The sequence below is a fragment of the Lissotriton helveticus genome, chromosome 8, assembly GCF_964261635.1.
Source record: "Lissotriton helveticus chromosome 8, aLisHel1.1, whole genome shotgun sequence".
NCBI lineage: Eukaryota > Metazoa > Chordata > Amphibia > Caudata > Salamandridae > Lissotriton > Lissotriton helveticus.
Genome location: NC_136069.1, coordinates 1,044,292,960 through 1,044,305,287, shown reverse-complemented (window position 1 = coordinate 1,044,305,287; position 12,328 = coordinate 1,044,292,960). Strand labels below are relative to the sequence as shown.

Here is a 12,328-nt window from a genome sequence, read left to right as displayed (position 1 = left end):
TAAACAGTTTCAGCAACTGTAACACATGTAATGTGATTTACAGGCTTTCGTGTCCTTGTGGAATGTACTATATTGGATTAACGACTAGAAAGATCAAAGTCAGAATCCAGGAACATCGGAGTACACTCAAAGCAGCGAAACTCACTACCAAACTGGTGCAACACTTCACCAGCCAAAAACATCAGCCCAGGGATCTCCGCTGGTTGGTGATTGAAAGAGTGAAGGGTGATCAGTATAACATGGGGAACAGACTACTTAAGAAAGAGGCACGCTGGATATTTGAAGAGGCCACGGACCAGCAGGGCCTCAACGAAATTATTGAATGGAACAAGGTATCAGTAATGTAGGGGCCTCCATTGATGGCTACTAATATCCAGTTGTTCCAGCATATATGGATATCGCCCCCTATAGGCTGAGGATAGATGCATGACATCCCACAGACCAGAATATGAAATGATTAAAAACAGTACAAGGGTCTGGCATTACACTTGACAGAGGCCATGAAAACGTGGATCTTCGGACAGGGATCACAGTTTAGGCACTGTCCCTCTAGGCACATAGATACACGGAACGAATGGCCAGGATATGTGGTCACATATATAGATAACCACAATAACTGCTATACACAAGAATACCCCGATGTAAGTTGACGGTTGCCCCGTGACAAATTGACACGGTTGTAAAGAATCACCTTCCAATTGGAATACTATTTACATGGGCTGTAATCATCACCGATCATCATATGATGCATTTACAATCGATCACGATGCATACATATGAAAACCAACCCATCCAAAGATGGCCGCCAAGCACAACGGACACGGTGAGCAACGTCATACTGACGCTGCGTAATACACTGGCAGCACGTGACCGGAACTCCGAGGTTAAAAATCGCACGCCGGGAGATTCGGGCTAGACGCAGGGTGAGCGGTGACCACATTATTGCGCAGTTACGGTAAGGAGGATAATAACCAGTCGCTGCATGTCTGCATGGGGTGGCAGGTCTATTGAATCCGTAACACACAACATCGGGATAACGGGCGCCAAGGGGCTCGGACGTTGTGCGGGTCGACGGACCTATGGAGTGAAGCACGATATGCTCTCATGTAGCGAGTGTTTTAACAAGATATGGGGTAACCGGCCACTACCAGCATTGGGGCAACGGGGCTATGAGGAGCAAGCCATAACCAGGCACATACAATAGCCCTCAAAAATATATATAAGAGAAAGATCGCAAGGCACAAGACCTTTACAGGCGAAGTGCAAATGAGCAAATATACAAACACTGCATACACGTTGTTGTTTTTCTCTACAGAGACCGACCTACAGGCGGTATACGGGACCCACTAATGGTCTAGTGGAGTTTGACAGTCCCAGATTCTTCCACGGGGGACGGGTAGGCTCAATTAAGGAGGCCACCTAGTAATGTATGACGAATACTATCAGCAATCAGATGTAGAGTTGCCATCTTTTAGCTTGAATTTTACTGGTACCCTTACCGAGACACATTGAGTGCAATATACGTTTGTGTGTGTTTGTGTCCATTTCTGACTACAGGTACAATAAAGGGAGAATCCAGACGTGCAATACTCACGCTGACCCAAAAAACCCTGAAGTAATCGCCGGTAAAGTATATGTCGGTGATGAAACATGTTGGTTGTTTTTAATAGAGTGGGCAAACAGCACAGAATAAAGTTGTAGTAGCCAGTTTAGCTCAGCTCTTTTTAATAGTGGTGTTTCCATATCTCGAACTCAAGAGGTTTGGCATACCACATTGGGTCATTTAACACGTGTAACACACAATGGTTTTTGGTTTTATTGCACATCCTTTTATCCCCTTTTCTTTTTTGGTTGACAGTAGCTGATGATGAGAAGTGAGGATTCAGGCGAGTACCAGCCTGTCATATCCTCCCCTGGGTGATGCTCCTGTGAGGCTCTGTCAACCCTCCCTCCCCCTTTTTCACAGTAGAAGGGTGCAGTGAGGCAATAGGATCAGTGGGGGGCTACATACACACACATATATGGTTTTTAAGCCTGTATTAGTTAAGTCAGTGACTGTGATCAGCACATGCAGAGAGAAGTTTGAAGAGCAGCCTCTGTCTGACTGAATAAAATTCAGAATTAACCTGGGTTCTTTGACCACACAGTACAGAGGGGAAGGCCATTTTCTGTTGATAATGTGTAATAGAAACTCTGCTCCATTACAACAGAGACGGCAGGCGGAGGTTGACCAGGTCCATAGCCATTTTGGAGTAAGATCTTTTGTCGTAAAGGATCCCTGTCTCAATATGCTCAGTTTCCATTGTAGTGATCTGTGAAGCCTTCTTGTAAACATGGTTGAGGTTTCAGCTGTTTATAAATTGGTATCACCATCCATGCATGACTTTTGCCAGCCAATAAGGTTTTATCTGTTTGCAATGATAGTTGTTTAATTGCTTTATTGGTAATTTGTTTGAATGCGGAGTACGGCATTGGTGTGTGCCAGGCTTCCTCGAGGTTTCATGTTAAAAGAGCTTGTTCTAGAATTTGCACTATGGACTTGTTCTGCCTTGATTGTTTTTCAACCTCCTCCCAGCAGTGATGGGCTAGCATGTTATCTTCAGCTGCCCTTACTATCCAGTAGTATCTGACCAAGACTCTGTCTGGCCGGTATCTGATTGTTCAGATCATATTCCAGATGTATCTGCGCCTGGGAAATATGATGTGGGATTGTGAACAGATTCTTAAATAATCTGGACTGGGCTAAATTTAGAGTTGCGGAGTCCTTGGTGTTTAACATTTCAGAGCTGTACTTAATAGATGGTAAAAATGTAGCTGCTACGACCTTTAGTAGGTGGTTTGTTGAAATACTGCTTCGTTTTTTCTGCAGAGTTTTGAATGCAGTTAGTAGTCATTTTATTTTGGTTTGACTGTGGTCTTGATGTTGTTTGTAGCTTAGTTGGCGATCTAGAAGGACCCCATAATATTTGTATGCACCCACCTGCGATAGGATGTTGGAATTTATCCTCCAAACACATTTGGGGCGTTTTTTAAGGATACTAGAGAAGCATAAGACATTACATTTTTTTTAAATGATTATTAGTTGTTTTTTTAAAAATATATAGCGCTAGTTGTGAGATCAGCCACTGAAAACCAAGTGGAGTTTGGGAGAGCAGCACAATGTCGTCCGCATATTGCAGGCTCACTATTGGTGTCTTTCCCAATTTGGGAGGTTTGCCCTAAATAAGACAAAGGTTGCTCTCTAAGTCAGCAGTGTAGATGTTGAATAAGCTGGGAGCCAGGACACATCCCTGCTTTAGCCCGTTGGTTGTCAGGAATTTCTTAGTTAGGCACCGGCCGTCCCCTTTTTTTTATTTCAACCCAGGTTTGCGAGTAAAGGTTGGCGATAACTCCCAATAATTTTGAAGGGGCTCTCCAAGCTTTCATTTTGGCCCATAGCTTGGATCGTGGCACTTTATCGAAAGCTGCTTTGAGATCTACGAGGCATGTATAGAGGATATTTGAGTTAGCAATTGCTTGCGTGGCTAGAAGGGCGACTGCCAATATATTTGTTAAGGTGCCCATGCCGGCCCCGAATCTGGTCTGCATTTTCGGAATCAGATTTATGCTGCTGACCTAGGTCTCCAGTCCTGCCAATAAATTTGATGCTAGATCTTTGCCTCTACATATATGAGGGCTATCAGTCTATAGTTGTTAGAGTCTGAATGTGTCCCTGTTTTATGTATGGGCTGCAGAATGCTGCCCCTTCAGGAGTCGGGGATGATGCCGATATCTAAGCTGTGTGAGAACAGGGAGATTAAGTGGCTGGACCAAAATGTTGGATTGTGCCTGAACAGGGCGTTCAGTAGGCCGTTCGGGCCTGGGGCTCCATCCGATCTCAAATGTTTAATTATGTTCAAGACCTGCTTTTGCGTTATCTAAGCTAGTTCTTCCCTTGGCTCATTCTTGCTTAGATCTCTACCTTCTTTTTGGCTTTCTCTAATTTTATTTTGGTTAGGTTTTTTGAGTCGTTGACTGAAGCCTCAGTGGATGATCGTCTGTGTGAAGAATCTGGTCCCTTTTTGGTACTCTGGCTCCCGTCTTCGGATTTTATGCTAAAACTGGTGAGCATTTTGATCTTGTTTGGAGCATCGGCAGTGCTAACTGCACTCGGGGGGCTGTGGAGTTATATGTTGCTTCAATGCGAGCACTCTAGGTTTGCTCCATTATGTCCAAGTTAAAGTGGCGATGTTTACCGTTTAGCAGGAATTTGAAGTTGGCCCAAAACTGTTTTACATTTTTCTGCTTACTAGCATAGAGCATATTAATCTCGAGTGTTTCCTTATATGTTTGCTTGGCCGCCTTTATTTAATGTTTTAGCTCCTTTTTTGCTTTTTCTGTTGTTGTGAGGATCAGTTGAGTCGGTTAAGAGCCCTTTGTCCTTAATTGTTTATTTAGCCGTGTTTTTATTGCCCTATTTTTTACGTGTACCACGGCCCTCCTCCACTTCTTGGAGTTTTGTGGCTCCTGTAGTTGTTTTGAAATTGTTTGTTTATTTCAGTTACAATTGACTGCCAGGCCTCTATGATATCTTGATCTACATCTGGGGGTGTTAATAATGTACAACATGTCTCCATTATGGAGTCTATGTTTTTTTCATTCCAAGTTCAACATTTTAGGTTGTAGAGTTGCGTTGATAGTGTAAGAGGCTTGACCTGCTCTGACCCATATGGGGTGATGGTTAGTGTGAAGGTCTGGGGTTAGTGATCGCTTTCAACTCGTTCCTGTATTTGAAAATCCGTTATGTAAGGAAATAGATCTGGGTCTGCTAGGGTGAAATCAATTGATGAGCCTATTTTCCTTGTGACCCTCAGGAATGCTGCTGGGCTGTCCAGAGAGCCTCTGCCATTTAACATGTGCAAGAAGAGGTCATCCAGTTTTGCTGCGCAATTTTTTCCCATGGCGTCTTGTCTACTTATGTTGCCCAGTCTTGGCTGTATGACGCTTGCTAGGTTTCGCTCCTGTCCTTTAATTAAATTCATGTTAAAGTCCCCGGTTATTATAATATTTTCGCTTGGGTAGATGCCTTTCAGCATTTTAATTGCAGCTATTAATTGCTTGATTCTTTGCCCCTTCTGCTTTCCTGCTGGATGGATATAGATGTTCAGAATTAGCAGGCACATTAAGGGGCCGAAGATCTAGTTTGGTGCATTGCATCCAGAGGGAGTCAAGGTCGATGATTACATCTCTCCAAAGGAAATCGGTAGAAATGAAGGTCGATAAGCCACCTTTTGCCCTCCGTACTGTGCATCCTTTTTTGCTGGAATAAGGTTTTCTTTACAGACAACTAATGGAGAGTGTTTTGTCTGCCAAGTTTCTTGGAAAAGGAGTATATCATACTGTTTGATGAATTCTACAAAGTCGGCTTATTCTAGCTTTGTGCTTAAACCATTTACATTCCAGGAGCAGATCCTGCAACCCTGCGCTTTCCCTGGAGGTGAACTTGGTCTAGTTCATACTACTTCCCGCTGCTTTGGTTCCAGTGTCACTTGGGGGTGCTTCTCGAGGTTCGCTGCTTCTTGTTGTGCTATTGTGATTGTAATTTGTCGGAGTAAATGACCCTCTTCTACCTTAGTGCTGGCTTGGTCCGGATTTTGCTCCTTTTAGGAAGTCCTGTTTTTGTATTTGCTGTAGTAACGGTCTAGGATACCGAGGGGGCTTCACCTTTTTTAGCTCAATGCCCCAGTAAGAGAACTCTTCCCTGTGCTGCAAGATCTGTTCTGTGAGCCTGTAATCGATCCAAGTAACGATTGTGCAATCTAGGGCTGTTTGGTTAGGGTTCGGTTTAAACTCTATTCTGTCCAGATCACAGGATTTTATATGACTCAGGGATGGTAGTGCCTCTAACAGTTTTAATATAGACCCTCTATTCAAGATGTCATGTAGCCCCCTCGAGCTGTATTCCGGAATTAACTCTATTTTTAGGTCTCGCGACCTATCAATGCGCATGCGCATTGAGCGGAGCGAGATATAAAGGGGCTTAAACAGAGCTTACCGAGATCGGGCGATTCCATGCAGTGCCCGTGAAAAGCTCACTCAATGCGCATGTGCATTGCCATAAAAAGCGCGTGCACAGACACCAGCCTCCCTCCCACAGTCATCCCCCAGCGTGCGCTGTGCTAACAAGCCTTTGAAGTGAAGCTTAGCTTAGCTTCACTTCAAAGGTATCCGCTACCCCCGCCCCCTGCTTCACACGTTTCTCGCATTTCTCCTCCCTCCCTCGCCTCCCTCGCCCTTCAACGTGCCCTGTTCACCCTGCTCCCTTTCTTCGTTCTTTCCTTTCCTTCTTTTGGCCCGTCAGCCTCCATCCTTTCTTTCCCTCTTCCTTGTTTTTACTGCTCCCGCCACTGTGTAACTCCCCCAAAACCCAGAGCTACCCCCTTCTATGGTTACCTCCCAGCTTCCACAAAATAAATATAAACGCTTACATATGTAGCAAACTGAATGTTCGTGCATGCGTTTCTTTTCTCGTTCATTTTTTGGGCGCCATGTACTATTTTTACCTATCCGGTTGTCTAACAGCCGCCCTCCAACCACTCCTCTCCCTTCTTCATTCCACCTACCCCATCTGATTGGCAAAGCCAATAGCTGCTCACGAGACCGATTTCCTTTGACAATGCATTTCCGTAAGTATATCTGTCGTGTTACAGTAGCACACCAAACAGCTGAGGGCTATTGTTGCAGGTCTAATTTCTGAATATCTGCCCAGTTTTAAGCGTGCAAATCCTAGTTAAGTATGTACAAGAACAAACCCCTCCTTCAATCCCCCTCCCCGAACCACACCCCCACCCATAGCTGCAGGTACATGACCATTGTGGGACAGTGTGATAATGGCCGTCAGTGGAACAGGGAAGATATACAGAAGGTTAAATTAGGCGCTAAAACGCCTGCTTAAGAAACGTATTCAGAAACTGCCAATGTCTGAATGCATTAAAAAAAGCCATCTTAGCGCCTACTTGAAGGCGCCGCATTTATTTCGCATTACAAAAGGAGCCATCACCTTAATCCCTGCAACCGCCCATGCTTAAAATGGTTGAGGGGGCCGTGATTTCTACACTGAGCATCATCATGCATAACTAACTAAGGGGCTTTGTTTTAGCCCCAGGATCGCTGCTCATCTCTACTTTCAAGCAAACACCCAACCTGCTCAGGGAGGTGGAGATGTCTTTTTGACCGAGTGTTGCACACCAAACCTGCAGCTTCACAGATAGCAGGGAGACCACCTTTTGGTGCTTGGCATTTGGGGCACCCAACAGCGTCGCACCAGTGCGGTCACCCCATCATATATCCATGTTTTTAGTTTGCTTATGTGTGACATTTCAGCATTTTAAGTGCATTTAAAAGTGACGACTTTTTAGTGCTTTGACTGCGGCTCTTTGAGTGACTATCACACGAAATAACAAGCATCTGCAATGCAATAGGTCTTGCATTAATGCAAGTTTGAGCTATCGGCATTGTAAATGACAATGCCTTTTATTTATGTTTTGGTTTTAAAAACATTAAATAAAAGGCATTGTGATTTACAATGGCAATAGCTTAAACTCTTGCTAATGCGAGACCTATTGCATTGCAAATGCTTGTTTTACTTGTGATTTGCCATTCTGAGGCTATGTGTTGTTTTTTTTGCCCAATTACTCGATGTAGTAAATAATGCAAGGGTTAGGGCTTGGTCCGGTGGGGCTGGGTTAAGTTGGTTATGTGCACTATTTCTTATGGTACCACGGGAATTCACGTCTGGCGCGACCTCGGTTCTACCCAGCAACTGGTCCCTTTTCTTTTCTCCTTTGGGCTTGCTGCTCTCCTCTGGGTCCACTTGTCTACTGGTAATTGCCTCTTGTGGGGGGAGGGAACTTGTGCTTGCTGTGTTACCGAAGGCAGTGAATGTGGTTTTTTGTATGTCTAGGATGGGTGGTTTGATTAATTCTTGTCCTGCCTGAGGGTAGAATATACAGTACATTTTCCTTGCTTGTTGGTTCGCACTGATAAGTTGTTTTGGGCTTTCTGAAGTTGTTGCCTCCTTTGCGATGGAGTTTTGTGATGCCCTTACCCCGATCATGGACCTGGTATTATTTTCAATTTTGTCCTTCTCCGTCGATTCCTTGTCTTTTGCATTGGGCACCCATATCGCCATGTTGGTAGCCGATAAGCCTATTGTCCCTGGAATGGTACGCCTCCTTGATAATACCTTTAGCGTTCAAGGGAATACCTTCCTGGTTTTCAAAAAAGTGTTCAAGACCAATCTCATGATACTTCCTCCTTAAATATTGAAACCATGAGATCTTTAAAACATTTTCTGATTTTAAGCTGTCTCTAATAACATCCGAGAGACCGTGAAGTCCTCAGAGGTTCATATCTAGGCCCATATCTAGGCCCATAATAGCAGAGGGGCACAATAAATTCAATGCCAATTTCTGTATGGCAGAATAGGGTAGGAGCACTTTTCGGGAGCATCAGTAGCTTTTTCATGAATTTATTTTCAATTACTACAAACCGTTGACTCTTAGCATATCCCCAAACCCCAGCTCCAGAAGAGGAAATAGGAAGACATTTGGCTACATAGAGGGAAATTGGTTTCTGCACTGGCTTATGCCCCAATTTACAGACAAAGCTAAATAGAAAGTCCATTGCCTTACTTGTCTGCTGGGCCCTTAGGGTTAGAAGTGGTTCCCAGCTCAAATGACTATTACAAAGATTACCCAAGTATGAAAAATGTATAACTTTTTCAATATTCTTCCCCTGTACAATACAAGTTTTGGATTTGGTGGTTTTAGGTCCACATACCATTGAATATGATTTTATAAAATTAACTTTAAAATCAAGCAACTCAAATCAGAGGGTGGTGCTGTACTCATACACAAGGATACAGTCAGTTATACACTTTCACCTATTGCAAGCTGTCATTAAATCTCCATCACAACCTTCCCAACTAGCATCATTCACCTAGAAACCATATGTAATCTTCCTGAGCCCAATGCAAATGTACTTACCAAGTCATAGGCAGTCTTACATATATTCTCATGTTGTCCTTAAAAAACATCCTCCTGGGAAATTTAAAATCAAGTGTGACAACCACAAATGCACATCCTTTATGATTCTTGAGAACTTAACCCTACTACACAACGTTCTTCGACAATTTTCAGTCTACACACAAGAGCAAGTTAGTAGACGTCAACTCTACCAATTTCCCAAACATTAGCTGTACATGTACTTCAGGAATGTAATCCTAGTAGGGGGTTCAACAATCCTCTTTGATGCCGTTTAGGGCAATACTCCTCTCAGCAACCTAGATTTAGAGTACAACAACTACATCACCCCCATTTTCTGTGACTTCCATTTCGAAACCATCATGTTAACAAATTCCAGCTAATTCCAATCCAAGGCAGACAAAGAGGTCTCGGATGTCAGAACTCTACAGATTGAGGCCTCTAGATTTAGTATATCTTTTACCTGGAAGTGATTCTTTGCTGGCACTGCAACTTCTGCCCGGACCTCTCCCTCTCTCTCAACATCAGAGCCTACCCAACACTCATTTCTCCCAGGATGCACCTAAATCCTAATCTCTTCAGTCCCGTACTGAACTAACTTTCTGATTCTTTCCTGTAATCTACAAATCCTGCAATTCCCTATTGTCTGGACAACTAGTATTCATACAGTGCTTAAAGTTCACCACTTCTGTTCAAGTTGTAATTAGATTTAATTTGATCTTTGATTTATTGTATTAATATTAATTGTTTGAGATATATGTAAAGTGAGTCAATAGCAAATGGTGCAAGAGTGCCGAATACAAATATTAAATTATGTTTACTCAGGGGTCCAAGACTGATCTATAAGATTCTATCCATGGAGTTGAGCACCATATAATGAGTATGCGATTGACTAGATGATCTCTTGTAGGGAGTAATGAAAATAGAACCAGTGTTTTCCTAGTCACCTCTCACTTTGAACTGTCCGGGATAGGCTCCTCGAAGGTCTTTTGTAAATACAGAATGCACTTCTGAAATTTGAAAGTGTGTGCGGTAGGGTACCCTTTCAAAATGATGTCACACTACAGCTACACCCTCACCTTTCGTTGTCATTGAAGTTACATTAAAAACACACATTTTAAATTGGTATCAGTCTCTCGCAATAAGCTCCTATAACTTTATTGTGTTCATCGATAATGTTGCCATTTTATGTACTGCTTTTGTAAAGTATGTACAGCCCTAGGGAAAAGCCTTCAATAGATTAAACAATCATGGGTAAAGCCAACAGGTGTGGCTTGCATTTTGGGTCCTGACAACAACATTTGAAATAAAATTATCTTGCCGTGGAAAAAAAGCAAAAAACACATTTATGATGCATTTAATGCTAAATGATTGGTAATACATTTGATATGTAACCTAGTTCCTCATGCATTGGTTTAACAAGCATTCCGTAAGTGGCAGAATGATCCACCAAACAGCCAATAGCATACTATGAGAAAGAAAAATATACTCTGGCAGAGTCAAAACCCTAACTATGTATTTTTTAAATACAGGTTAACAATAGGTATTGTAGACAGCCCTGCTGACAAGCCACTCTTAAATAATAAAAACAAAAAGTAATGAACCCCTATGATCAATGAGTGTAGCCAAAACAATGGGCCATAAATAGCCTTTGTTTTTCACATCAGCAATTTTTGACGTAATGGTTACAATGAAAAAATATAAACTTTGTATTTACGTCTTTTAATAAACCCCAAAATATTTCATATTTTAATAATTAACAGTTCAATCTGAGGTCAAACTTTGGTGTCATTTACGTTGAAAATAGCTGAAAAGGGAATTCTTAAATATTGCGAGCTGCAATTCTTACCATGAATGAATCGAAAAATTATCATAATTTTATCAAGTATTCTTTCAAGTTCTTCATCTGTTGATTCTTTATTACCAGCTCTCAATTTGGAGTCCACGTGCTTTGCTACAAATACAGAATGATTTACAGCACTTATTGTTCAAAATTGAAATTACAAAAAAAATTGAATTCAAAATACATCTCACGAAAAGGTATAATAGTTCCGTCCATTTTTCAAAAAGAAATGTTAATGTTTAACATTTTTAGCCACCTCATGGGTTTAAGTAAAATTCCACAACACATTCAATAATACCTTGCTTTTTTACACCACTTCATACCGCTTTTTTGCTGTTTCCATGCGCTGTAAATATTATGTTACTAATACCTAATTTCACACCACTCCCCAATCTCGACATGAAAGGAGGCTGAGTTTGGCCTTGCCACAATTCGAAAGCTTGACCTTCAAATCCCACAAGAGGAAATAAGAAACCATTTCACTAGTCTTAGTTACCATGCAAAAATTCACAAATTCAAGTTTTGTTTTTTTGTGCGCCAGAAACAATGCGACATTGAACAATTAACACATCAGCCTGAGTAGACAACCTCTGTAGAAAAAACTACTATTAGTTCAAGTGTGAATATTAGTAGGAAGGATGTAATGGAAATTAAGAACAGGACTGCAGTTAGTGAAAAGCATGAGAAGTAAAAGGTGTCATGCCGCAGTTGTCCGATGAGTAGTACTTTTTACTCACCAAGACGTTTTCAGGGCTGCTGTTAATACTGAGGGTAAATAAGAAGGGCCAGGCTCATCCAGCCCTGTCTGAGTGAAAGTATACTTGCTGTCCGACTCGTCTTCATCTCATGTGACCAAAATTTTAATTTCAGCTAACCTTTCACTCAGAGACTATTTTTGGGAGACTTTCTGAATGTTGCTTGAGGTTACAGGAAGCAAAGTGCTCAAAAGGAATGGCGAGAATCTAGAGATAGCATTGTTGGGTGTGTGGTCACTGAGGCGGTAAAGCGGCTGTACTGGGCATAAAGACAGTGCCTAAATAATATGTCACAGATTAAATGGAAGGAAGAAAACAAAACATGGATAGATTTAAGGGTGAATGTAATGGGGCTTGGACTGGCTGTGCATGGAGTAGGGAGCAGGATATGAAAGAAACAAGTTACTTGCCTGTACACTGTGGTTCTCCAGTATTGATATCTTTCATAGAATCATGATTATATCTTCCGTCATCGTGGTCAGTCCCAAGGTAATTGTAAGTAGTAGTATAACAGAGTTTCATCTAGGTCTATTATTGTATTCCCTATTGAACTGAATACCAATCCTCATCTTTTTGCGCAGGACCAAAGTCTGACCAATCAGGGATGAGCTTGCATCCTTTCCTCCTGTGCAGTGGCTTCAAACCTCCGACTTCTGTGCACAAGTGGAACATTTATAGTGCTACTAGCTTAGAAGAGGACAATGAGG

At 42.2% G+C, this 12,328-nt stretch overlaps 1 protein-coding gene across 1 annotated transcript in view; it reads right to left on the bottom strand.

Annotated features, from left to right (window-relative positions):
• The window catches only part of LOC144773090 (cullin-4A), a 468,683-nt gene that overhangs the window by 203,553 nt on the left and 252,802 nt on the right, over positions 1-12,328 (bottom strand). Inside the window, exon 12 of the mRNA XM_078657905.1 lies at positions 10,873-10,977. Coding sequence (XP_078514031.1) covers positions 10,873-10,977 — 105 coding nt within the window. The remainder of the gene's footprint in view (positions 1-10,872; positions 10,978-12,328) is intronic.